The sequence below is a fragment of the Staurois parvus genome, unplaced genomic scaffold, assembly GCF_062004578.1.
Source record: "Staurois parvus isolate SC_StPar_1 unplaced genomic scaffold, SC_StPar_1.0 ptg000006l, whole genome shotgun sequence".
NCBI lineage: Eukaryota > Metazoa > Chordata > Amphibia > Anura > Ranidae > Staurois > Staurois parvus.
In genome coordinates this window covers 10,766,849-10,793,138 of record NW_028317802.1, presented here as the reverse complement: position 1 = coordinate 10,793,138, position 26,290 = coordinate 10,766,849, and the positions used below count along the sequence as shown (strand labels likewise).

The 26,290-nt window shown below is 40.4% G+C and overlaps 1 protein-coding gene across 14 annotated transcripts in view; it reads left to right on the top strand.

Moving 5' to 3' along the window:
- Positions 1–26,290, top strand: part of LOC149474329 (protocadherin gamma-A3-like) — a 440,639-nt gene that overhangs the window by 117,701 nt on the left and 296,648 nt on the right. The window contains exon 1 of one of the 14 annotated variants that reach the window (XM_089657148.1): positions 1,043–1,167. The exons of 11 other annotated variants lie outside the window; for them this stretch is intronic. In XM_089657148.1, coding sequence (XP_089513274.1) covers positions 1,141–1,167 — 27 coding nt within the window. In that variant the 5' untranslated portion in view covers positions 1,043–1,140. Of the gene's footprint in view, positions 1–1,042; positions 1,168–4,375; positions 6,876–20,374; positions 22,811–26,290 lie in introns of those variants that run through there. 2 more of the 14 variants (XM_089658577.1, XM_089657715.1) reach the window with 2 other exon arrangements.

Genomic DNA, 26,290 nt, shown 5'->3' with positions numbered 1-26,290 from the left:
AGTTACAATATCACAATTGTAACTACCGACAGAGGATCGCCTCCACTTTCCAGCAGAAGAACCATTAGACTGGACATATCAGATGTTAATGACAATCCGCCAGTATTTATGAAATCCTCCTATATTGTTAACATACTAGAGAACAATTTACCAGGTCTCTCAGTATTCAATATCCAAGCATCTGATCCTGACACTGGAGACAATGCCAAAATTATTTATTCCATTTCCGAGATAAATGCAGATGATTTCCCTTTGTCCTCTTACATTTCCATCAATATGGAGAGTGGCGTTATTTATGCTCAGAAATCTTTTGATTTTGAGCAACACAAGGAATTTTTAATAAAAGCGATTGCTACAGACAATGGATCCCCATCTATGAGTACCAACACAACATTGCTAGTCCGTATAGTGGATCAAAATGATAATGCTCCAAAAATCTTGTTTCCATCCCCAGGAAGTGGTGGGCAGGATCCATTTGAGATGGTTCCTTTCACAGCTGAACCTGGTTCTTTAATAACAAAGGTAGTTGCGGTGGATGAAGACTCTGGACATAACGCTTGGCTTTCTTATCATTTTACACAAATATCAGAACCATCGTTTTTTGTCATTAATGAACACACAGGAGAAATCAGGACATCACGTATCTTTCAAGAGAAAAATATACTGAATCAGAAGGTTGTGGTGATGGTAAAAGATAATGGCATTCCATCTTTGTCAGCCACGGTCACCTTAAACCTCATTGTAGTAGGTAATTTCCAGCAGATTGTTCCTAAACTCAGCAATCAACATCCTGATGAAGATCCTCAGCCACGCTTGCAATTATACTTGGTGATTGCTTTAGCGCTGATTTCTTTGTTGTTTATTATAACCATTATTTTAGTTATTATATCAAAATGCAAAGAGTCAAAACCATTACCAAATTTTGGAACTTTAACTACAAGCCTATATCCTCCAGCTGATCCCCGGATACTTTCTATGTATAGTGATGGAACTTTGCCCTTCCCCTACTCCTACAATGTTTGTGTTGCTTTGGACCCATCTGAAAGTGATGTTGGTATTTTAAAGTCAAATCAAAATGTCCCTGTGGATAATCTTATTGACACAGATGATTTAGGTCTTGGAACTGAGAGTTTAAAAGAAATGCTTCCAAACACTGGAGTTACTCAGGTAAGTGATCACCACAATTAATTAAGTCTTTGTGGATGTCTTTGATGCTTTGGAAAGCATTATAGGTCTCTCCCTGTATATATATATATATATATATATATATATATATATTTTTTTTTTTTTTTTAATATTGCACCTGTTTTAGGATTACAGTTGACTATTTAGTAACTAGTGGTGGTCCCTGATAAGCTATCTTTGTAGGATTGTAGTGTAAAAAAGCATATTTTGGAGGTTTTTATATGTGTTTATTTTAAATATTTAGTTATGCCTAAACTGTTTACAAAACTGCAATACGTGTGTCTACCAGAATCATGCATTAACTTTTGATGGTAGACTGTGACAATTTTGGAATTACATATATCCTCAAAAAATGACTATCAAATACTTTTGACATGTTAACATGTTAACATAAAATGTACACATAATGCAACATTAATTTAAAATTTGTGAATATTGCATGTTGTAGATAATTTATCTAATCTTCTATTATGTACAATAATGACCACTGGGGGAATAAATTAGCCCTATTCTCTAGGAAACTGGTGGTAAATAAAGCCAATTCTAATCTGGTGTATGGAGGTATCTTGATACATTACCCCAAGATCTGTGCAGGGCCTATCTTGCACTCAAGAGCTGCTTAAAAAGTCCTGTCACAGCAGCTTGGAACATTCACCTACACTGGGGTCAAGCATGCCACCACTTAAATTCTTCTATTAGTTTTTTGTCAATGTCTGTATGCTCATTGGGAAAAAGTTTCCCCTCATTCTGCTTCCTCCTAACTGGGACCCAAAAGCATTATGAAATCTAAAGGTGGTTCTTCAATAGTTTATGTAAAGCTAACATAAATATTCTTGTTATACTTTTATCTTACAAGTATAAAAACTTTAGATAAAGACATTAGAAAGAGCACACTCATACAAATCATGAAATTATCAGATTGTTTATTTTGATGCATTCATACATAAACAGAGTTTAATTTATTTAGTTAGACATTGCATTTCAAGCAGTATCAGACGTTTATCTTTAATAACTTTTTTGTCTTGAAGTTACTTATGAACACAGATATTTTTAACGAATGCAAAACTATACATAGCCAAATTCACTAAACATTTTAAGATATAGGGAAGGGTTAAGCACTTTTTCAGTAAAATATTATGAAACACTTTACTATGTTGTCAACTATGAAACTGTGTTTCTATTTTATAAAGTGAATATTGTTAAAAGAGAGAAGTAGAATCTATTCTTTGTGAATTAGTAAAACTCTATCAGTTATTGCATTCTCGCACAGCTGTCAAACTGGCGGCCCTCCAGCTGTTGCCAAACTACATGCCCCATGAGGCATTGCAAGATTGACCGTTACAAGCATGACTCCCAAAGGCAGAGGCATGATGGGACTTGTAGTTTTGCAGCTGAAGGGCCGCCAGTTTGACACCCCTATAGTGTACCTATTCCAAAATTATTACCTATTGATACAGCCAGTAGATCTGTTATTTTTCCACCATCTGAAACAGACCAAGCTGTCCAAAAGTGGCAGTTACAGGGGTTAAAAGAAACCATATTGCACTATTGGGGGTGTTCATAAAAGCAAGCTTTTGTTCATATGACATAGACGTTTTTCCACAGCAAGAAAAAACTGTTACTGTGACTAACCAAAAAATGTTAGGTGGAATTGTTCTTGGTTTGTCTCTTAGGACCTACTCACACAGACAGCAGTGCAGATGATCACTTTTCAGAGGTGATACTGCTGTCGCCAAACACCTGTTTTTAGGGCTGTTTCTTTTTTTAGTCATGGTTGTTTTACAGTTCCATTGACTCCATAGTTATACTTTAAATTCCTGTGTCATCTTAGTTAATAAAAATATGAAGGATTATGGTTATCTGCATGCACAATATGAGCTTGATTATTCAATTTAAACAATTAAGTTCAGTTGTTTATGACGTGCCCAACTATTATACAGTTATTTGCAGATTGTGTTGAAATATGTGTTCAGAATATTGCTACCTACTGCAAGCATAACTTAAGTCCAAATACCAGGCAAAGCAAAATTTGTCAAAATACAGGGGCTATATATTCTAACTTAAATCAAGGTATGCTTTTTGTATGTCTTCCAGATCTGTGCAGTAAGCCAGTGTGAACCTTTGTCTTTGTGCAGAAGCTTCCTATAATATAGATCAGTCATTGCTGCACTCAGGGGCGTATTTACCACAGGGCAAATAAGGCATATGCCTAGGGTGGCATTTTTCAGGGGGGCAGCACTGCCCCCCGGAAGAATGGACACATGCACTACAGGGACTAAGTGGGATCTGAGAGAGGCTGCAGGCTGCTTGATGGTGTATGCAGAGCTCGATTCTTGTTCCCAGGGATATCCAGAGCTGTGAAGGTGAGTGTCTTTCTCTCTTTCTCTCCAGTAAGGGGGGGTTGTATGTTCTGCTAGGAAGGCTCTCTCGGGTGGGGGGGGCAGGGTTGTTTGTTGGTCAATGTCAGGCTCTCTGAACGGGGGGATGGTGGTGGTGTTGTTGTTGGTCAGTGCCAGGCTCCGATTTTTTGGTTGCCTAGGGCAGCACAAAACCAAAATACACCACTAGCTGCACTCTTTCCTTGGGCAGGGTGACTAGTCTTGTCTCTACCTCCTCCTTTAGTTTTCTGCAGGCAGCCTGTAGTGGTTGGAGCTGTTGGGCCTCTCTAACAGTTCTGCTCCCTGCATAGGCTATGTACGTAACAGCAATGATGTCACTGATAAAATCTGCATGTGCAAAAGTATTTAGTGTACCTGATCTGTATATATCTTTTGTGGCTATTATGGAAAATATTTTTGTTAAGTTTTTGTGAATGGAGTTTAGGTTTAAACACTTAAATAAACCAGCATTTAGCTTTGTTTGATGTGAACACATTTCAAAGAAAGAAATACTCATAAAAAATGTATTTACCTTTATTTTAAAGTTTTAAATTCTGTTATCCAGAAATTACAATTATTAGGCATTGTAATTTAAGGAGATTCTAATAGATTTAAGAGTAAATGCTGAAATAAAATTCCCAAGAATTGCAGTTCCCTAGTTTTGCCTCAGAGCGCCACTGTTTGACCAATAAGGAGAAGATTAGAAGACTGGAAATCCACTGGTATTTTCATCATTCACACACACTGCAGATCTGCATGAAGAGATACAGCCATTTTCTGGATTCTCTCTACACAGTGTACAGGGCTGCTGTTTTCTTGTACTGAACAATTCAGAACATCAGATTCACTGGACTATAATTTCTATAAGGATTACAGAAATTGAAAATGATTGGGATGAAAAATGAAGGAATCAGAGGAATCAGATGGCAAGTAATATTTTCCTTCCTATTTTCTTGGCTGTGTCATTTAGTTTCTGGACAGATTCATTATTCCATTGTAGAAGAAATGAGAAAAGACTCAGTTATAGCAAATATTGCAAAGGATCTTGAATTAGATAATAAGCAGCTCTCATCCAGAAATCTGAGAATTGTATCACGTGTTGCAGAGAAATATTTTTATGTGAATGTAGATAATGGAAATCTGTATGTGAAGGAAAGGATGGACAGAGAGTCTCTCTGTGGAGCAGAAGCTGTCTGCTCTCTAACCTTTGATGCTGTGCTTGAAAATCCCTTAAATATTTTTCGAGTCAAGATTGACATTCAGGACATAAATGATAATCCTCCAGTGTTTTATCCTGACACATTCACATTTGAAGCAATTGAATCAACATCAGCAGGGACAAGATTTGCTTTACAAAATGCAGAAGATCTGGATATTGGTGTTAATTCAGTACAGACATATAGACTCAGTGAAAACCAATATTTTGCACTAAGTGAGAAAATGAAATCAGATGGAAGTAAATTTCTTGAACTTGTACTCAAAAAGCCACTAGATCGGGAATCTCAAAATGTATATCAGTTTTTATTAACAGCTACTGATGGAGGAAAGCCTATGAGATCTGGCACTGCATTGATAAAGATCATTGTCACAGATGTTAATGATAATTTTCCAGTATTTACACAGGAAGTATACAAAACCAGCACAAGTGAAAATGTGCCAATTAATACTACAATAATTACTGTGAATGCTACTGACAATGATGATAGTTTAAATGCACAAATAAACTATTCATTCAGCAGAACATCTGGAAGTGTACACCACACAGGGACCTTTAGCATAAATCCATCAACTGGTGAAATCAAAATAAATAAGAAGCTAGATTTTGAAATAACAAGAAATTATGAATTATCAGTACAAGCAAAAGATGGAGGTGGCCTTGTAACTCACTGTAAGGTACTGATAGAAGTTATAGATGAAAATGATAATGCCCCTGAGATATCCATCATGTCACTATTTTCTCCTGTGCCAGAAGATGCCATACATGGAACAGTAATAGCTCTAATTGAAGTTGATGACCAAGATTCTGGAGAAAATGGATACATTGATTGCAAGTTAACAAATCAGCCTACATTCAATTTGGTACTGTCATCTGATAGGTATTATAGAATTGTTATAGCAGGTGATATGGACAGGGAGAAATTGCCCAGTTATAACATCACAATTGTTGCTACTGACAGAGGATCTCCTCCACTTTCCAACAGAAAAATCATCAGACTGGACATATCAGATGTTAATGACAATCCACCAGTATTTATGAAATATTCCTATGTTGTTTATATACCAGAAAACAATTTACCAGGTGCATCAATATATAGTGTACAAGCTTTTGATCCTGATGCTGCAGACAATGCTAAACTTTTTTATGCAATATCCCAAATCAATGCAAAAGATTTCCCTGTGTCCTCTTATCTTTCCATAAACAGGGAGACAGGTGTTCTTTATGCTCAGAAATCGTTCGATTTTGAGCAGCATAAGGAGTTTTCAGTACAAGTAACTGCCAGAGACAATGGATCCCCATCTCTGAGTACCAACACAACGTTACTTATCCGTATAGTGGATCAGAATGATAATGCTCCAAGAATCTTATTCCCATCCCCAGGAAGTGGTGGGCATGATGCATTTGAGATGGTTCCTTTCACATCTGAACCTGGATCTTTAATTACAAAGGTGGTTGCAGTGTATGAAGACTCGGGACATAATTCTTGGCTTTCTTATCATTTCATACAAATGTCAGAACCATCATTTTTTGTCATTAATGAACACACAGGAGAAATCAGGACATCACGTATATTTCAAGAGAAAGACATACTAAATCAGAAAGTTGTAGTGATGGTGAGAGATAATGGAATTCCATCTCTCTCAGCTACAGTCACTGTAAGCCTCATTGTTGCAGATAATTTCCAGCAGATTGTTCCTAAACTCAGCAATCAACTTCCTGATGAAGATCCTCAGTCACACTTGCAAGTGTACTTAGTGATTGCTTTAGCATTGATCTCTTTGTTGTTTATTATAACTGTTATCTTGGTTATCATATCAAAATGCAAGGAGTCAAAACCATTACCAAACTTTGGGACTTTAAGCACAAGCCTATATCCTCCAGCTGATCCCAGGATACTTTCTATGTATAGTGATGGAACTTTACCCTTTCCCTATTCCTATAATGTATGTGTGGCTTTGGACCCATCTGAAAGTGATTTTGGTATTTTAAAGTCAACTCAAAATGTCCCTGTGGACAATCTGATTGACACTGATGATTCAGGTCTTGGAACTGAGAGTTTAAAAGAAGCACTTCCATCCACTGGAGTCATTCAGGTAAATCATAATACTCACACGTAATAAAATTTCCATGTGTGTTTTTTACTCTGTCTTTAGAAGGAATTGCTTTTTTTCAATTATTTTTGGAAAATGTCACCTAGTGCAAGATATCGGTTGTAGAGGAAGGTAAGTATGGTACATAAAGCTGACTTTCAGGTCCCTGGTCTGACAATCTTCAGAATAAAGTCCAAGTCTATATTTATAAGGAACTTATCTAGTGCCTTACAAATCATCAGATTCAAGAAATGGTTAACACCATGACTTAAAACTAGCAAACTAATAATATTTCCATGTGTATTTTTTACTTTAGAAGGAATTACTTTTTTCATATTTGGAAAATGTCACCTAGTGCAGGATATTGGTTGCAGAGGGATACGAGTATGGTACATAAAGCTGACTTTCAAGTCCCTGGTCTGACAATCTTCGTAATGAAGTCCAAGTCTATATTTATAAGGAACTTATCTAGTGCCTTACAAATCAGCAGATTCAAGAAATGGTTAACACCATGACTTAAAACTAGCAAACTGATACAGAATGAATAAGTGTGTGCTGATACACTACTTTACACTAATAGTCTTTGATAAGTTATTATTATGTTGTAATAATATATATTTTGGAGTTTTTCATACTTTTAGAGAACAAACTAACTGATTTGTGTTTTTTTACGATTCTATTATGTTTTTACTGTTTACATTTAACTTTTCTTCAAAACTCATAATGCATCATAAACAGCATGTACCAGAATTATACTTTGATACAAAATGTAGCTGTATATTTCTTACCATTACCAAGACCTACCATCAAAAAAAAATGCCAAAAAAAAAAATTCTGATGCAGTTATACCACTTATCTGGATAATAACAGTTTTTTTGTAACCATAGTAGGGTAACGAAGCAATAATGCACATTTTGTTTAATGTCTTTATCCTATTTAAAACATACTGACCCTGATGCTGACTTAGCTTTAGCTCTAATCAAGCTATTTTATCTTTTTACATATATATATATAGTAATATTTGGTGGTTATTTAGTTTACAAGTGAGTAGAATCCACACCAGAAAGTATTGTTTAAAGGCTTGTTGGCCCACTTTTCTAAAAGAAAACAAAAAAAAGTCCATGCAGTGTATGTTTCCTATGCAGGGGTATCCACTATCAATGCAAAAGAAAACGATTCTGCCTCCTGGCTCTCTTTAGCAGCACCGCTGCTCAGGATTTATGCCTCGGTCCTCTTGACCATTCACATACAAACGCTGTACCTTGGTTAGCGCTCTTTCACAGCATTCCTGCTTCTCCAGCCCATAGGCTTGGGCCCTCTGTCTGCTCTGTCAGACTACTCTGTGCCACCATACACACTTGGTGCATACTCTGCTCCTTTGCACCCACATGGACTCCTCGGGAAGGTGGAGCCCAGAACCCTGGTCCCGACTATAGAAGAGACCCACACGCACCTTCACAATCATTATTAAGATAATTGGCGTACAGATAGAAAACTGGCGCAGCATGAGACAAATTGAAGTACAAGTTCTAGACAGGTACATGAATTTGGCATATTGTTCACCACTTTTACAATGCATGAGAGACACTTTGGCAAAATCTTCCTCTGCTGGACTTTATGAATTCCAGGTACAGTGTATCTTGTATCAGGAATGTAAGAGGGGATACTAATGTAATGAGGGATTCTGATGCAAAGAAGGCAGTATTGTAAGGGGCAAATTGATATAAAGGGGGAACTGATGTAAGGAGAAGCTCTGAAGTAAGGAAGAACTGTGATGTAAAGGGAGGGCACTGATGTAAGAGGGGGCTTCTATGTAGGGGGGGACTTTGAAGTAAGGGAGGACACTGATGTAAAGTGGGATACTAATGCAAGGTGGGACATTGATATAAAGGAGTACACTGATGTAAGGCAGGACTCTGATGTAAAAACGGATTCTAATGATAGGAGGGTGTCAGGAATGGACTAGCCAGCAATGGTGGGACTCACCTGCCTTTTGATCGGCAGTACCAGGGCTGGCCAGCGGGTGCTCCCAGCAATCAGAGACTCAACTTTGCAGCCAGCTAACACCTGGAACTGATTATGCTGGGGTGTTTAAGGGATGGCCAGACTTGCAGACTCTGCCTTGGTGTTGTGTTCTCTTGGGCCCTGTATCCTGTTCCTGCTCTCTGTTCCTGTCTGATTCTCTGCTGACCCTGCTCTGATCCCTGGCTTGTCTGACCATCCCTCTGCCTGACCCTCTGTACTATGCTGCTTGCTACCTGTTCTGATCCCTGGCTTGTGACCCTGACCATCCGTCCGCCTTACCCTCTGTACTACGCTGCTAGCTACCTGCTGAACCTGGCCTGTGACCCCGACCAATCTCTGCTTGCTCCCCCTGTACCTACCTGCCCTATTGATATTGACCCGGCCTGCCTGACGACGCTTGCTTGTATGTACTGTTATCTGTGGGTGGTTGGTTTGGTTTGGTTGCACTGTATTATGTTTTAGTATTGCACTGCGTTTATGTTTGTATTGTTAGTGTTAATAAATTATATTGTTTATAACATATCTGAGGTCTGCGTTTCCCTGCGTCAGCCACACACCTCTGGTCACACCTGGGAGTCCTGACATTACACCAAGGCCAATCCTGACCAGAAGTGGCTGCACAGGGAAGCCATCTTGGCTTGTTGCTGGGAAGGATGGATCTGGATGAGGTTGTGTATTTATATCTGCTAGTGTTTGATGACAGGGAGTATGCTTATCAAACTCTGAAGGAGTATCCCAGGGATCAACTACTAGAATGTATACGGCTCGCTCATGTTCTAGTAGATCAGGGCACAGAGTTCTCTGAGGTGCAGCCTTTGATTGAGGTTTGTGCTGAGTTGGTTTCATCTAGTTCCCCTGAATGCAGGGATGAATTTTTGCCACCATTTAGTGCAGACCAGGTAGAGTCCCTGGTGTGGTTATTAGAGTATGATGTGGATTACTTTCTGGAGCGTTATTCCACATGTTCACCACAGACACTAAGAGATTGTATAAACGCAGTGCAGTCCTTGACCAGACAGGCTTTGTGTAAGCTCAGCTTTGTTCAACCCATACTGCAGACATGGACAGACTTGTTGCACCCAGCCTCAGTCAGCTTACAAAAACCCAGTCCTGCTTCTAACTCTACTCCTCTATTCCCACCAGCTCCTCCAGTTACAGCCCAGTATACTTGGCTATCCACCGCATGTCAGTACCCTGTTCCCACTCGCTGCACCTATCCTGCCTTTAACCCTGTAAAAAAGCCCTCTGTAGCAACTGCTCCCTCTCCTGTTCCATCCTCCAGTTTTTCTCTGTCTCCAGCTGCTCCATTCGTTTGCAGACCTGCGTTTACTTGCAGTGCTCCAGTAGTTAAAACCAGAAAAAAGCGAAAATTCTTTCCAACCAATACCATCCTGCCAGTATCCAAACCGGTGAACCTGCCTTCCGTGACTCAGCCTGAAGCCTCTACTCAGCCTGAAGCCTCTACTCAGCCGGAAGCCTCTACTCAGCCGGAAGCCTCTACTCAGCCGGAAGCCTCTCCTCAGCCTGATGCCTCTCCTCAGCCTGAAGCCTCTCCTCAGCCTGAAGCCTCTCCTCAGCCTGATGCCTCTCTTCAGCCTGATGCCTCTCCTCAGCCTGATGCCTCTCCTCAGCCTGATGCCTCTCCTCAGCCTGATGCCTCTCTTCAGCCTGATGCCTCTCTTCAGCCTGATGCCTCTACTCAGCCTGATGCCTCTACTCAGCCTGATGCCTCTACTCAGCCTGATGCCTCTACTCAGCCTGAAGCCTCTACTCAGCCTGATGCCTGCATTCAGCCTGATGCCGCTACTCAGCATGATGAACTGATCCAGCCCGATGATCCTATTAGGCCAGTTGACTCGATGCCCGCTGTTGATCCAGATGATCCGGTACCTGATCCAGTGCCCGCTGTCGTGCCAATTGACTCAGAGCCCGCTGTCATACCTGGTGACCCGATGCCCGCTGTCGAGCCAGACAATCCGATACCTGATGACCCGGTGCCCACTGTCGTGCCTGTTGACTCGGAGCTCACTGTCTTGCCAGACGACTCGGTGCCCGCAGTCTTGCCAGATGACTCGGTGCCCGCTGTTCCGCCAGTTGACTCGATGCCCGCAGTCTTGCCAGACGACTCGGTGCCCGCAGTCTTGCCAGACGACTCGGTGCCCGCAGTCTTGCCAGACGACTCGGTGCCCGCAGTCTTGCCAGACGACTCGGTGCCCACTGTTCCGCCAGTTGACTCGGTGCCCGCAGTCTTGCCAGACGACTCGGTGCCCGCAGTCTTGCCAGACGACTCGGTGCCCGCAGTCTTGCCAGACGACTCGGTGCCCGCAGTCTTGCCAGTTGACTCGATGCCCGCAATCTTGCCAGACGACTCGGTGCCCGCAGTTCCGCCAGTTGACTCGATGCCCGCTGTTCCGCCAGTTGACTCGGTGCCCGCAGTCTTGCCAGACGACTCGGTGCCCGCAGTCTTGCCAGACGACTCGGTGCCCGCAGTCTTGCCAGACGACTCGGTGCCCGCAGTCTTGCCAGACGACTCGGTGCCCGCTGTTCCGCCAGTTGACTCGATGCCCACAGTCTTGCCAGACGACTCGATGCCCGCAGTCTTGCCAGACGACTCGGTGCCCGCAGTCTTGCCAGACGACTCGGTGCCCGCAGTCTTGCCAGACGACTCGGTGCCCGCTGTTCCGCCAGTTGACTCGATGCCCACAGTCTTGCCAGACGACTCGATGCCCGCAGTCTTGCCAGACGACTTGGTGCCCGCAGTCTTGCCAGACGACTCGGTGCCCGCAGTCTTGCCAGACGACTCGGTGCCCGCAGCCTTGCCAGACGACTCGGTGCCCGCAGTCTTGCCAGACGACTCGGTGCCCGCTGTTCCGCCAGTTGACTCGATGCCCGCAGTCTTGCCAGACGACTCGGTGCCCGCAGTCTTGCCAGACGACTCGGTGCCCGCAGTCTTGCCAGACGACTCGGTGCCCGCAGTCTTGCCAGACGACTCGGTGCCCGCTGTTCCGCCAGTTGACTCGATGCCCGCAGTCTTGCCAGACGACTCGGTGCCCGCTGTTCCGCCAGTTGACTCGATGCCCGCTGTTCCGCCAGTTGACTCGGTGCCCGCAGTCTTGCCAGACGACTCGGTGCCCACTGTCGTGCCTGGTGACTCGGTGCCCGCCGCTTCGCCTGGGGGCCCGAGACCTGTCGCTCCATCTGGGGGTCCGGCGCCCGCCGCTCCGCCTGAGGGCCCGAGACCTGTCGCTCCATCTGGGGGTCCGGCGCCCGCCGCTCCGCCGCTCCGCCTGAGGGCCCGAGACCTGTCGCTCCGCCTGAGGGCCCGAGACCTGTCTCCCCACCTGGGGGCCTGATGCCTGTCGCCCCGCCTGGGGGCCCGATGCCTGTCGCCCCGCCTGGGGGCCCGATGCCTGTCGCCCCGCCTGGGGGCCCGATGCCTGTCGCCCCGCCTGGGGGCCCGATGCCGGTCGCCCCTCCCGGGGGCCCGGTGCCTGTCGCCCCTCCCAGGGGCCCGGTGCCTGTCACCCCTCCCGGGGGCCCGGTGCCTGTCGCCCCCCTGCCCGGGGGCCCGGTGCCTGTCGCCCCACCCGGGGGCCGGTGCCTGTCGCCCCGCCCGGGGGCCCGGTGCCTGTCGCCCCGCCCGGTGGCCCGCTGCCTGCTGCTTCGCCTGGTAATCCGATGTGCCTCTGCCCAGAGTCCTGCCCGATGTGCCTCTGCCCGGAGTCCTGCCCGATGTGCCTCTGCCCGGAGTCCAGCCCGATGTGCCTCTGCCCGGAGTCCAGCCCGATGTGCCTCTGCCCGGAGTCCAGCCCGATGTGCCTCTGCCCGGAGTCCAGCCCGATGTGCCTCTGCCCGGAGTCCAGCCCGATGTGCCTCTGCCCGGAGTCCAGCCCGATGTGCCTCTGCCCGGAGTCCAGCCCGATGTGCCTCTGCCTGGTGTGCCTTTGCCCAATGTGCCTCTGCCCGGAGTGCCCCTGCCCGGTGTGCCGCTGCCCGGAGTCCTGCCCGGTGTGCCAGTCTTTGATATCCCGCCAGTTACCAGACCCGGGCGGTGGAACATTTTGCCCAGCTAGGACTGTTTGGAGCGTCCTGAGGCCGCTCCTTGAGGGGGGGTACTGTCAGGAATGGACTAGCCAGCAATGGTGGGACTCACCTGCCTTTTGATCTGCAGTACCAGGGCTGGCCAGCGGGTGCTCCCAGCAATCAGAGACTCAACTTTGCAGCCAGCTAACACCTGGAACTGATTATGCTGGGGTATTTAAGAGATGGCCAGACTTGCAGACTCTGCCTTGGTGTTGTGTTCTCTTGGGCCCTGTATCCTGTTCCTGCTCTCTGTTCCTGTCTGATTCTCTGCTGACCCTGCTCTGATCCCTGGCTTGTCTGACCATCCCTCTGCCTGACCCTCTGTACTACGCTGCTTGCTACCTGTTCTGATCCCTGGCTTGTGACCCTGACCATCCCTCCGCCTTACCCTCTGTACTACGCTGCTAGCTACCTGCTGAACCTGGCCTGTGACCCCGACCAATCTCCGCTTGCTCCCCCTGTACCTACCTGCCCTATTGATATTGACCCGGCCTGCCTGACGACGCTTGCTTGTATGTACTGTTATCTGTGGGTGGTTGGTTTGGTTTGGTTTGGTTGCACTGTATTATGTTTAGTATTGCACTGCGTTTATGTTTGTATTGTTAGTGTTAATAAATTATATTGTTTATAACATATCTGAGGTCTGCGTTTCCCTGCGTCAGCCACACACCTCTGGTCACACCTGGGAGCCCTGACAGAGGGACTCTGATGCAGGGGGTTTCTAAAATAATGGAGGAAACTGATTTAAGGGGACACTAATGTAAGGAGGGACACTGATGTTAGGGGGGATTCTAAAGTAATGAGGGACTATAATGTAAGGTGGAGCAATGATGTAAAGAGGACACTGATGTAAGGGGGGCATTGATGTAATATAATAATATTGTAAAACATAATTGAAAAAGTGATATACTAAAAATAAAAAGTCTTATGACACTGTCCTCTTTTGGGGGGGGGGGGGTGAACTGGGTCATTGCTGCTGGTGAAAGAATGTCTAGCTTTACCATTTTCTCCATGTTTTGGAGCACTAATGCTGGTACACATACATGCAGTGTTGCAGTAGAAGGCCCACCTCCATGACCCTGTATATATATGTGACACTGGCATTAATGGGTTAAAGCCTATGTATAGCTAAAAGGTTTCATTTTTAGTTTTGGAAAAAGCAGGGAGGGATTTAAACCCTTTATACTTATTTTTGTTTTTTTTTTGCTGTTTGCGTCCTACTGCCTTTTCTGAAGGTGCAACAGAAAATATGATGATTTCCCCCTTAAGTGAGGGAAATTTCCAAACTGGAGAGGTGTCACCACAGTGTCCATGTTGAATGATATAAATTCCCCTTTTTCTCTGCTGACAACTCTAAAAATTACCACACTTTCTGTCTCAATGACAATGGTCTTTAGGACAATTAAAAAGGGCAAATCACTCCAGCACAGGCACAGGCAACAATAAACAATAAAAATTTGACAGAGGTTCTAACCATTCTTTACTCCATACAAGCTAAATTTTTTTCTTTACCTGCACATGAACATTGAAGGATAACTATAGAAGGACATGGGGAAGGGAATGTCTTAATACTGCATGTTTTAGGTAAAAGCGTATAGTGCAAAATGTTTTGTCAAAATGATTTGAGGAAGATGTATATTTTTTTTGTACTCTTCCAGTAAAATGCATATACTACTTTCTGCAAAACATGTCTATTAAGTGTAGTAAAGGTCATGAGCTCTAGAGATAATCATGAACATTATACCGAAACACATAGGTGGAAACTTTTTTTTTTTTTTTTATGTGAGTCACCACCAATCCTCTGTTCTTAAACATTGTTGTTTTCCCCTATTTTTCAAATGTTTATATTTTTTTAAACTGACACCTAAACATAGCCCCACTCTAAACAATACCTTGTTATATCAACTGTCATGCAGCCTTGGCTGGTTGGTACAAATGTGCAGACCCCCCCCCCCCAATGCTAATGCCTGCCTGTAAGCATTGCTTGGATGCTTAAAGGGGTGACAAAAGCATTACAGTGCCTAGTCCACCCATCTCATGTCTGTGCTAAAAATGAGGATTCATCATAAAGGTTACATTGTGAACAAATATTTGATAATCTTTGGTTTATACAAAATGGTGTTTAATGAATATACAATGAAATAGAGTATATCGTGTATATGTAAAATTGGTTTTAAGTAACTTTTTTAGTAACTTTTCCTTCCTATTTTCTTAGTAAGCTGCGTTGTGATTACATTTTCAAAGTCATTAAAATGGGAGATAATGATATAGTAAGGGTGTTTAACTTGTGAAATGCCATACCCCATGGGGCACTAAAGGTGTAATGAAATTTTAAAATTGATTTTCTTACAATGAATGATATCCACAACTGTAATTAGCAAGGGATAAAATAGGAATGTTTTGATAGGGGTAATTGATTCAACTGCCCTTGGTAAAGTAGGTAACAATAGTTCAGGAGGGTTTGCTTTGCCTTCCTCCATACTAAAATTAGAGAAATTGTAAAAGGGTGAACATGCTGAACATTATTCTTTCTTCTGCCTAACTACAAATGTAATTATGATACCTGAATAGTGATATGTGCAACCATTTGGCAATGGTCTCACAATGGTGGGTTGTTCAGAATGGTATACCTGTTATTGAATATGCTAAGCAGGAAACAAAACTTACATTCTAATTTCTGTTCATAGTAATCTCATCAAATTTACTGCCTGCAAGCTTTTATCAAGTTTTAATATATGATTATTTATTGGCCTTTTCACAGTCTTAGGTAATCACACAGTGATCATTCCATAGTATGTGTAGTTATATTGGTTGATGTACAGAATTGTTGACCAAAACTATAGATTCTGAAATATAATATTTCTCTGATATGACTTGGTAAATTAAGAGTTCTTACCTGGAAGTGAAAGGTTTAACACAACAACCAAAATTTATTGGTGAATAGTATGGAGGTTTAAAGTAACACAAACAATCTATCTAGTTACATAAAAGAAACATTATTAAGAAAGCTCTAACATATTACAAAATACAGTGAGACAAAAAATACATAAGACACACATTTAGATATACGTGCAAGGGATATATCCCATAATTACCATGGAACTGCACGTATGGGCTCCATTCCCCTAACTGGTGTTCCAAAGGGAGCCTCTCTCTCCATCTAGTGTCTATTGATATAGACCTGTCCTCCATTAGTTTTCATGGAGTAGCTCTGATTGGTTGGCAAATCTTTGTCTTTCTTTTGCTAACTTTAAATCCCCTGTATTTAGCATACACCAACTCCCTTTAAGGCAAATCTTAGCACACCCTTTATGGAATTTAAGTATGCCAGTTCATGACCCTTTCCTGGGAAATTAAGTATTCAAGAAAGGCTGGCCACCTTCATTGCATATCTAAATGAAGGGTCCTTTGAAGTGGATATTTGTGAAGCCAGCAGGTTTGAGTCCCATTGTTAGATAAACTAACTCTGGCACCAAACCTTCTGAAAGAGGATTCTCAGCAGAGGAGTGTCAAGACTTCTGTTACACAGTAAAGAAATTGTAATTAATAGAATATTCCCTCTGGCAACTTAAACCACCCCCAACTATCTGTAGAACAGGGTTTTATGGGAAGACATATTACACACCCACACAATATTGTTTACAGTGGTAATGGAGATTTCACATAAACTCATTATCTAACAATAATGTGAGTTTTTTCCAGTCTAATTTACTAAAGGAGTTGAGAGTATTAACTAAATACATTCTGTGAATATTTACTTTAATTATCTAATCATGTGAAAAGCTAATTCCTGTTGACTAATTTCATATGCACATCACTGGGCATTCAAAGTGAGCAGGAATTTGCTTTTTCAAAAGGAATATTCACACAATGTATTGTGTGAAGATTCTCAAATCCTTTGGTAAATCAGTCCATTTGTCTCCAACAAAACTGACAGATTTTTAATCAATCTAGTTAGTAAATTATGCTAGCATTTTACAGTGACTGCATAATGCTGACTTTTATGAAAATTAGCAAATTGTATTGACCACTGAAAGCATAATTTAGTATATTCATTTAGAAAATATTTTAAAAGTATATAAAATATTGTCTATAGCCATCCCTTGCATCCTGCACCTCAATATGTAAGTATTATTAGACTGGCCACGTAGATAATAAAACCCTCAATGGACCACAAAATGTTTCTTTTTTTAATTGTACTGACTTTGGGAAAGCTATCATATAAAGCAATTAGGGTATGTCTTCCATGAAAATGTAAGAGTAATAGCTTTTATAAATATGTTGTTGATAATGATTGTCACTTCAATTTTTATGAAAAATGCATTGTTGGCATACGCGGAGCTTAACATTTTAAAATACTGTCCAGTAATTTAGACACAATTTTTTTTGTCCTGGTAATATAATATGTAGTAAATTGGAGACTTGTAGTAAATGGGAGCATACCTGGGCTGAGCTATATCATATGTTTGTTAATATTTCTGTTTAATGAAAAAAATAATAATTAGGGGTTGTCAAGGTTGCAGAGTTAAAGTGACCCAAAATAACATCATATGTTTAAGTTTTGTACAGAGTGAGATACAATTTGAGCTTCTGTTGTGTTTTTCTTGCTGTCTCCATTGTAGCCATTTCCTATCTCTTTCTGTCATGGTGACATAGAGTCATGGATTAAAGTGATGGGAAATCGCTCTAACAGGGTTAAAGACACCAATAAAACTGATTTATTAAGAGAGTGAAGAAACAATGAATAATATATATTTTATTAGTCTTCAGCTAACAAAGAAACTTTTTAATATTTTGCCAACTATATTACTGTCTTGAATCAGTAAAGAGCTATATAATACTTTAAAACTGATTTTTTTCCATTGGGTTTCTGTGTGGCCTTTACACTCAAGTTATATACAGTGGGGATGGAAAGTTTGGGCACCCCAGCTAAAAATATGTATTAATGTGCATAAAGAAGCCAAGGAAAGATGGAAAAATCTCCAAAAGGCATCAAATTACAGATTAGACATTCTTATAATATGTCAACAAAAATTAGATTTTATTTCCATCATTTACACTTTCAAAATAACAGAAAAAAAAACAATGTCGTCTGCAAAAGTTTGGGCACCCTGCAGAGTTAATATCTTGTACTGCCCCCTTTGGCAAGTATTACAGCTTGTAAACGCTTTTTGTAGCCAGCCAAGAGTCTTTCAATTCTTGTTTGAGGTATCTTTGCCCATTCTTCCTTACAAAAGTCTTCCAGTTCTTTGAGATTTCTGGGCTGTCTGTCACGCACGGCTCTTTTAAGGTCTATCCATAGATTTTCAATGATGTTGAGGTCAGGAGATTGTGAAGGCCATGGCAAAACCTTCAGTTTACGCCTCTTGATGTAATCCCCCGTGGATTTTGAGGTGTGTTTAGGATCATTATCCATTTGTAGAAGCCATCCTCTCTTTAACTTCAGCTTTTTCACAGATGGCATCAAGTTACCATCCAAAATTTGCTGAAATTTTATTGAATCCATTTTTCCTTCTACTCGTGAGATGTTCCCTGTGCCACTGGCTGCAACACAACCCCAAAGCATGATTGATCCAACCCCATGCTTAACAGTTGGACAGAGGTTCTTTTCATTAAATTCTATGCCCCTTCTTCTCCAAACGTACCTTTGCTCATTCTGGCCAAAAAGTTCAATTTTAACCTCATCGGTCCACAGAACTTGTTTCCAAAATGCATCAGGCTTGTCTATATGTTCATTTGCAAAGTTGAAACAATGATTTTTGTGGTGAGGACATAGAAGAGGTTTTCTTCTGATGACTCTTCCATGAAGACCATATTTGTACAAGTATATTTCTTTATAGTGGAATAGTGACCACAACTCCAGTGTCTGCCAGATCTTTCTGGAGGGATCGTGCAGTCAAACGTGGGTTTTGAATTGTTTTTCTCACAGTCCTGCGAGCTGTTCTGTCTGATATTTTTCTTGGTCTTCCAGATCTTGCTTTAACTTCCACTGTTCCTGATGACTGCCATTTCTTAATTACATTCCGAACAGAGGATATTGACATCTGAAAACGCTTTGCTATCTTCTTATAGCCTTCTCCAGCTTTGTGAGCGTGAACTATTTTCAGTTTCAGTTTTCTAGACAACTGCTTAGAAGAACCCATGGTGCTGATTGTTGGGGCAAGGTCAGATGAGTCTGGGCATTTAAAATCTTGGAGATTGACATCACCTGGTCTTCCCAGACGATGATTGAGAACAATCCATGACACTGGCAGGTCTCAGCTTTGCAAAGGGGGCAGTGCATGCTATAAATTCTGCAGGGTGCCCAAACTTTTGCAGACGCCATTTTTTTGTTTTCTGTTATTTTGAAAGTGTAAATGATGGAAATAAAATCTAACTTTTGTTGACATATTATAAGAATGTCTAATCTGTAATTTGATGCCTTTTGGAGATTTTTCCATCTTTCCTTGGCTTCTTTATGCACATTAATACAAATTTTTAGATAGGGTGCCCAAACTTTCGATCCCCACTGTAAATATGTCCCATTAAAACAGTTACAGCTATGTAATGCATAATTTTTCATTTTTTTACATAAGCTTTTTAAAGCTGACTAATATATATTTGATGGTAGATCATGGCCAGTCAGAAATGTACTGCATGTTGTAAGTCTAACTTGAAAATAATTATAAAGCCGTTTTGTGACACAGACATTTAGATGTGCCTAATATGAACAGGAAAAGCAAATAAATACTCATAAAAATAAATTTTCAACTTTAATTATGAAGATTTTTGTATTTTACATTCTCTTCTTTAGAATGAGAGATTTTAATATATCATACTTTGTATACTTTATTTTGATTTAGAAAGGTTTTGTAAGTGAATGTTTTTTCATTTTTTTACATAAGCTTTTTAAGATAAAGCCAACTATTATATATTTCATGGTAGATCATTTTCAGTCAGAAATTTGCTGTCTGTTGTAAATTTAACTGAAAAATAATTATAAACAGCCTTATGACAGAGACCTTTAGATGTGCTTAATATGAATAAGGAAAAAAGAAATGTGTTTTACATTCTCTTCTTTAGAATGAGAGATTTTAATATATATTACTTTGTACACTTTATTTTGATTTAGAAAGGTTTTGTTAGATATAACAGTGAATGCTTTAAAAACAATTTGTAGAATTGCAGTTCCTCAGTTTTGCCTCAGAGCGCCGCTGTTTGACCAATAAGGAGAAGAATACAGAACTGGAGATCCACTGGTATTTTCATCATTCACACACACTGCAGATCTGTAAGAAGAGACACAGACATTTTGGATTCTCTCAACATTGTTCAGGGCTGCTGTTCTCTTGCATTGAACAGTACCTTCTTCCTAATTCCCTGGAATATAAACTACATAAGGATTTCAGAAGATGAAAATAACTGGAATGAAAAAACAAATACAGAATAACAAAGTATACAGATGGCAAGTAACATTTATCTTCTTATTTTCCTGGTTGTGTCATTCAGTCTCTGGTCAGATTCATTATTCCATTGCTGAAGAAATGAGAAAAGACTCTGTTATAGCAAATATTGCAGATGATCTTGGATTAGACAATAAACAGCTGTCATCTAGAAAACTGAGAATTGTGTCACGTGCTTCAGAGAAATATTTTTATGTAAATCTAGATAATGGAAACCTCTATCTAAAGGACAGAATAGATAGAGAGACATTGTGTGGGGCAGCAGCTACCTGCTTACTAACCTTTGATGCTGTGGTTGAAAATCCCTTGCATGTTTATAGAGTTAAGATAGATATTCAGGATATTAATGACAATCCTCCAGAGTTTTATTCTGACACATTCATATTTGAAAAAATTGAATCAACACCACCAGGAACAAGATTTGCTTTACAAAATGCAAAAGATCCAGATATTGGTATTAATTCAGTACAGTCATATGAACTCAGTGACAACAAACATTTTGAACTGAGTGAAAATATCAATTCAGATGGAAGTAAACGTATTGAACTTGTGCTAGAAAAACCATTAGATCGAGAAATTCAAAATGTGCATGAATTTTCATTGACAGCTACTGATGGAGGAAAACCTATGAGAACTGGCACTGCATTAATAAGGGTCATTGTCATAGATGTTAATGATAATTTTCCAGTATTTACACAGGCAGTATATAAAGCCAGCACAAGTGAAAATGTGCCAATTAATACTACAATAATTACTGTGAATGCTACTGACAAAGATGAAGGTATATATGCACAAATAAACTATTCTTTCAGTGAAACATCCGGAATTGTACATCACACAGGAACGTTCAGCATTAATCCAAACACTGGAGAAATTAAAATAAATAAGAAGTTAGATTTTGAGTTAACAAGAAATTACGAACTATCAGTACAAGCAAAAGATGGAGGTGGCCATGTTACTCATTGTAAGGTACTGATAGACGTCATGGATGAAAATGATAATGCCCCTGAGATATCCATCACATCATTATTTTCCCCCATGCTGGAGGATGCCATACCTGGAACAGTAATAGCTCTAATTGAAGTTGATGATCAAGATTCTGAAGAAAATGGACACGTTGATTGCAAATTGATAGAACAAGCTTCTTTCGATTTAATATTATCAACTGACAGCTATTATAGAATTGTTACTACAGGTGAAATAGACAGAGAGAATGTGCCCAGTTATAACATTACAATTTTAGCTACTGATAGAGGATCTCCTCCACTTTCCAGCAGAAGAACCATCAAACTGGATGTATCTGATGTTAATGACAATCCACCAGTTTTTATGAAATCTTTTTATGTTGTTTATATACTAGAGAACAATCTACCAGGTGTCTCAGTATACAATATGCAAGCTTCTGATCCCGATGCAGGAGACAATGCAAAAATTATTTATTCAATGTCCAAAACAAATGCAGAAGACCTTCCATTGTCCTCTTATCTTTCCATCAATATGGAAACTGGAGCTCTTTATGCTCAGAAATCTTTTGACTTTGAACACCAAAAGGAATTTTTTGTACAAATAATTGCTACAGATAATGGATCCCCGCCTCTCAATAGCAATACAACTTTGCATATCCGTATAGTGGATCAGAATGATAATGCTCCAAGAATCTTATTCCCATCCCCAGGAAGTGGTGGGCAGGATGCATTTGAGATGGTTCCTTTTACAGCTGAACCTGGTTCTTTAATATCAAAGGTGGTTGCAGTGGATGAAGACTCGGGACATAACGCTTGGCTTTCTTATCATTTTATACAAATATCAGAACCATCATTTTTTGTCATTAATGAACACACAGGAGAAATCAGGACATCACGTATCTTTCAGGAGAAAGATATACTGAATAAGAATGTTGTGGCGATGGTAAGAGATAATGGAGTTCCATCTCTCTCAGCCACAGTCACCTTAAACCTCATTGTTGCAGATAATTTCCAGCAGATTGTTCCTAAACTCAGTAATCAATTTACCAATGAAGATCCTCAGTCACATTTGCAATTGTACTTGGTGATTGCTTTAGCACTGATCTCTTTTTTGTTTATTATAACTGTTATTTTGGTCATCATATCAAAATGCAAGGAGTCAAAACCATTACCAAACTTTGGAACATTAACTACCAGCCTATATCCTCCAGCTGATCCCAGGATACTTTCTATGTACAGTGATGGAACTTTGCCCTTCCCCTACTCATACAATGTATGTGTGGCTGTAGACCCATCTGAAAGTGATTTGGGCCTTTTAAAATCAATTCAAAATGTTCCTGTGGATAATCTTATTGACACAGATGATTCAGGTCTTGCAAATGAGCAGTTTAAAGAAGTGCATCTATCAGGTGGAGTCCCTCAGGTAAGTTGTTACGTCTGCGTTTGATGATGTCTCTTTGTAGGTGTCTTTCACTTGTAATATATATAAATATATATATATATATATATATATACATACGTTTTTCGATTGAGGAAAATGTCTGATGTCTACTAATGATTGTCAATTACTCTTGAGATGCCAATATACAATATACAAAAAATGTTATTAATTTAAAATGTGATTATACTGCATTTTGTAGATTTTAAGGTTATTATACCTTATAATATGTTACATTTTATAAGGATCATGATTTATAATGAGCCACATTATTTGCCTTAAGCAGATTGAACCAGTTTGCAGTTGGTAGAAATGTATGGATTTTTCCATTACCTTTCTATGTTAGACTGGTGTTTCCCTCATTTTCAGAAAAAGTATTTTTTTTTTAATTAACATCCCACCCAAAAAAAAAATCTTGACAGTTTTAACATTTGTATAGCCTTATATAATTTTTTCAGGTGGAATAAAAATGTATGGACCCTCCACAATGCTGATGGCAGTCCATATGGGTGACACCAGCTCTGTGGTCCTGTTAAGGAGGCAGCGTGTGGAGCTTATCAGTGCTCCATTCCCAATCTAACTGAATGGGAGGAGTGATAATGCTGTCATCTGAGGCAGCTGGAGAACAAAGCACAAAGCGGGACTGCAGCAGCTGCTAGAGGGAGGATTCTTCTCTTATCTCCCTCCAACAGCAACCTGATGTGGGTGGGAGAAAGCGGGCAGAACGGGTGCTGGCAGACACAAAACTCTTACTCCCAGCGAGGGGAAGAAGAGGAGGTGAGAGTAGGCGGAACCCTCTGGTGACCTCATCTGTAATCTCAGGCGCCACCCATATCACAGTTGGTGCAATTGGGGAGTTGGGAGATTTAACATAAGAAACTACTTAGCCTTCTCTAGGATGACAGGTGGAACCTATGGGCTTCTTCAGAAAACAGGGATACAGAGCAGAGCAGTCATTAGGTAAGAAAGTGCTTAATGTTTTTGTCCTTTACTTCAAATATAGAATTGGACACTGTGATTTGCAATAATGAAAAGGTAGTAGTACTCTGTTTAGGAAGAAATGTATTTATGCCACTGGTAATAGGTATAATGCATCTGTTTTCTCAGTGGTGTAACATATTGGTCTTTATCAGGAGCTCCTACCTCACTTACTACTGACCTCTGCACTACTACTGATCTCTGAACTCTGCATCACTTTCTATTGACCTCTGAACTCTTCCTTGCCTATTACTGAACTCTGCATCACTTACTACTGACCTCTGGACTTTGCACCACCCACTACTGATCTCTGCATCACTTTCTACTGAACCCCTGCACTCTTATGATCCTGGACACAGGCCCCAACCCTGTAACACCAACCCTATTGACATCACTGTTCATATGTCCTTAAGTATTTGTAGAGTGCTTAAAAAAGTGCATATCTGTAGTTACTGATGAATTGTTCCTTTTCATTTGCTATGAAATGTGGAATGTGATTACATACCTTAGCATCCAGAGAATCTAGAGTTGTCCTGCTCGAAAATGGCACACCACCATCAAAGGCCAGACTTCCCTGTACCACCATGAGGTGGGAGCTAGATTGCCCCACAGCTTCCTGGGTCATTTTACATAAATACACCCACATGCCCACACTACCTTACTTGTAAATTTATGTTATTGATATTGGTTGCAACTTCAGTTTTTATGAAAAAGTTTGTTTTTTCCTGGTAATGTAATTATAATATCCTGGTGACATAGAGTCATGGAGTAAAGTGGTGGAAAATCATTCAAACAGGGTCAAAGACACCAGAAAAACAAATTATTAAGGGAGTGGGGATTAATTAGAATGTCAGATTTTTATTGATTTCTAAGCCTTCCTATCCCAATGATCACCATTTATTTTTCCTTTCCTAGTATTACATGGATAAAAGTGAGGGAAATGTCTCCAATGGAATTACAGACAGCATTAACATCCTATTACAAAATAATGTGCAATAGATATTGTATTAGTCTTTAGCTACCAATAAAACTTAAAAAAAATATATATATATATATATATTTCCTAGATTGTAAGCTCCAAAGAGCAGGGCCCTCCTATCCCTCTTGTATTGAACTGTATTGTTGCTGTATTGTCTCCCATTATATTGTAAAACGCTGAGCAAACTGTTGGCGCTATATAAATCCTGTATAATAATAATAATATTTATTCATTTACATGTAAATAGGGCTGCATCCCAGCTACCCTACAACTGTGTGCAGTGCAAATGATTGCGGCATGGTGGGCCTGAATTTTCTTTAATATTCTTTATTCAAAGCAATAGATTAAAAAAAAAATTAAAAAACACAAATATTCGTGAGTCCTAACAAATAAAAAATCCACCAATTCTCAAAATACAATTCTGCATTACAAATCATAAACTTTTAGTCTAATTAACTTATAGTACAGTATGAGAAAGTCATTACATTTACCTACTACGCCTACTCGGCTCTGATATAAAAAAAAAAGTAATAATCTTATAATACAAATATTAAATGTGTGTCACTTGTGGGGATGCATCGCAGAGCCCCATCAGTTTTTTTTTAATGTTTTAAAGGGAAACCTGGGGAATAAAAGAAAAGAGAAACAAAAAAAAAAATAGATAAAACAAAAAGGGTAAAAGAAAATATAGAAAAAAGAGAAAAACAAAAAACATTAAACAACTATAGGCTCAGTGCCTGATATCTCACGGATGAGGTGAACCAGATCCACTGACACCACACTTTACTAAAACGGGCTTCCTGCCTACTTACTGATGCAGTAAGCTCCTCCATGTGCATTATAACATTTACTGCTCCAATCCAATGTCCTAAGGTAGGGGGAGAGGAGGGTTTCTAATGCTCTGGTATACAGCCCCTAGCTGCATTATGAAGATGTCTCACCACAGATTGGCGATATCTACTCTTAGAGAGAGGGCTAAGATGTAGGAGGCAAGCTGCTGGGTCTTGTTCAAGAATGAGGTCAGAGACATCTTTAATCAGGGTGCAGACATCTAGCCAATATGAGCGAATTCGGGATCAACTCCAAAAAATATGAAAAAGTTTTCTTTGTCCTCTCACCATACAGGCAAGTAGAATCAGCATTTGGGAACATGTGATGTAAGTTCTCTGGGAATCTATACAATCTGGTCAAAAGCTTATATCCTGCTTCTTGAAATCTTGAGGCTATAGAAGATTTATGTATAAAATATCTTTGATCTGTTGATAATGTTATCCTCAGATCTTTTTCCTATGCAGCAATGAAGGGGGAATATAGGAATCCGGAGGTGCAATTAATAGAGCATATGCCCTTGAAAGACACCTTCATATAAGTTGACCAGCTGTGTAGAGTCGCTCAAAAGTAACAATGAAACATTTTAATATTTTGCTAACTATATTATTGTCTTATCATTTTAGTAATAAGGAATATTGTCAAAATGGAAAGCAGTATCTACTCTTTGTGAAACAGTA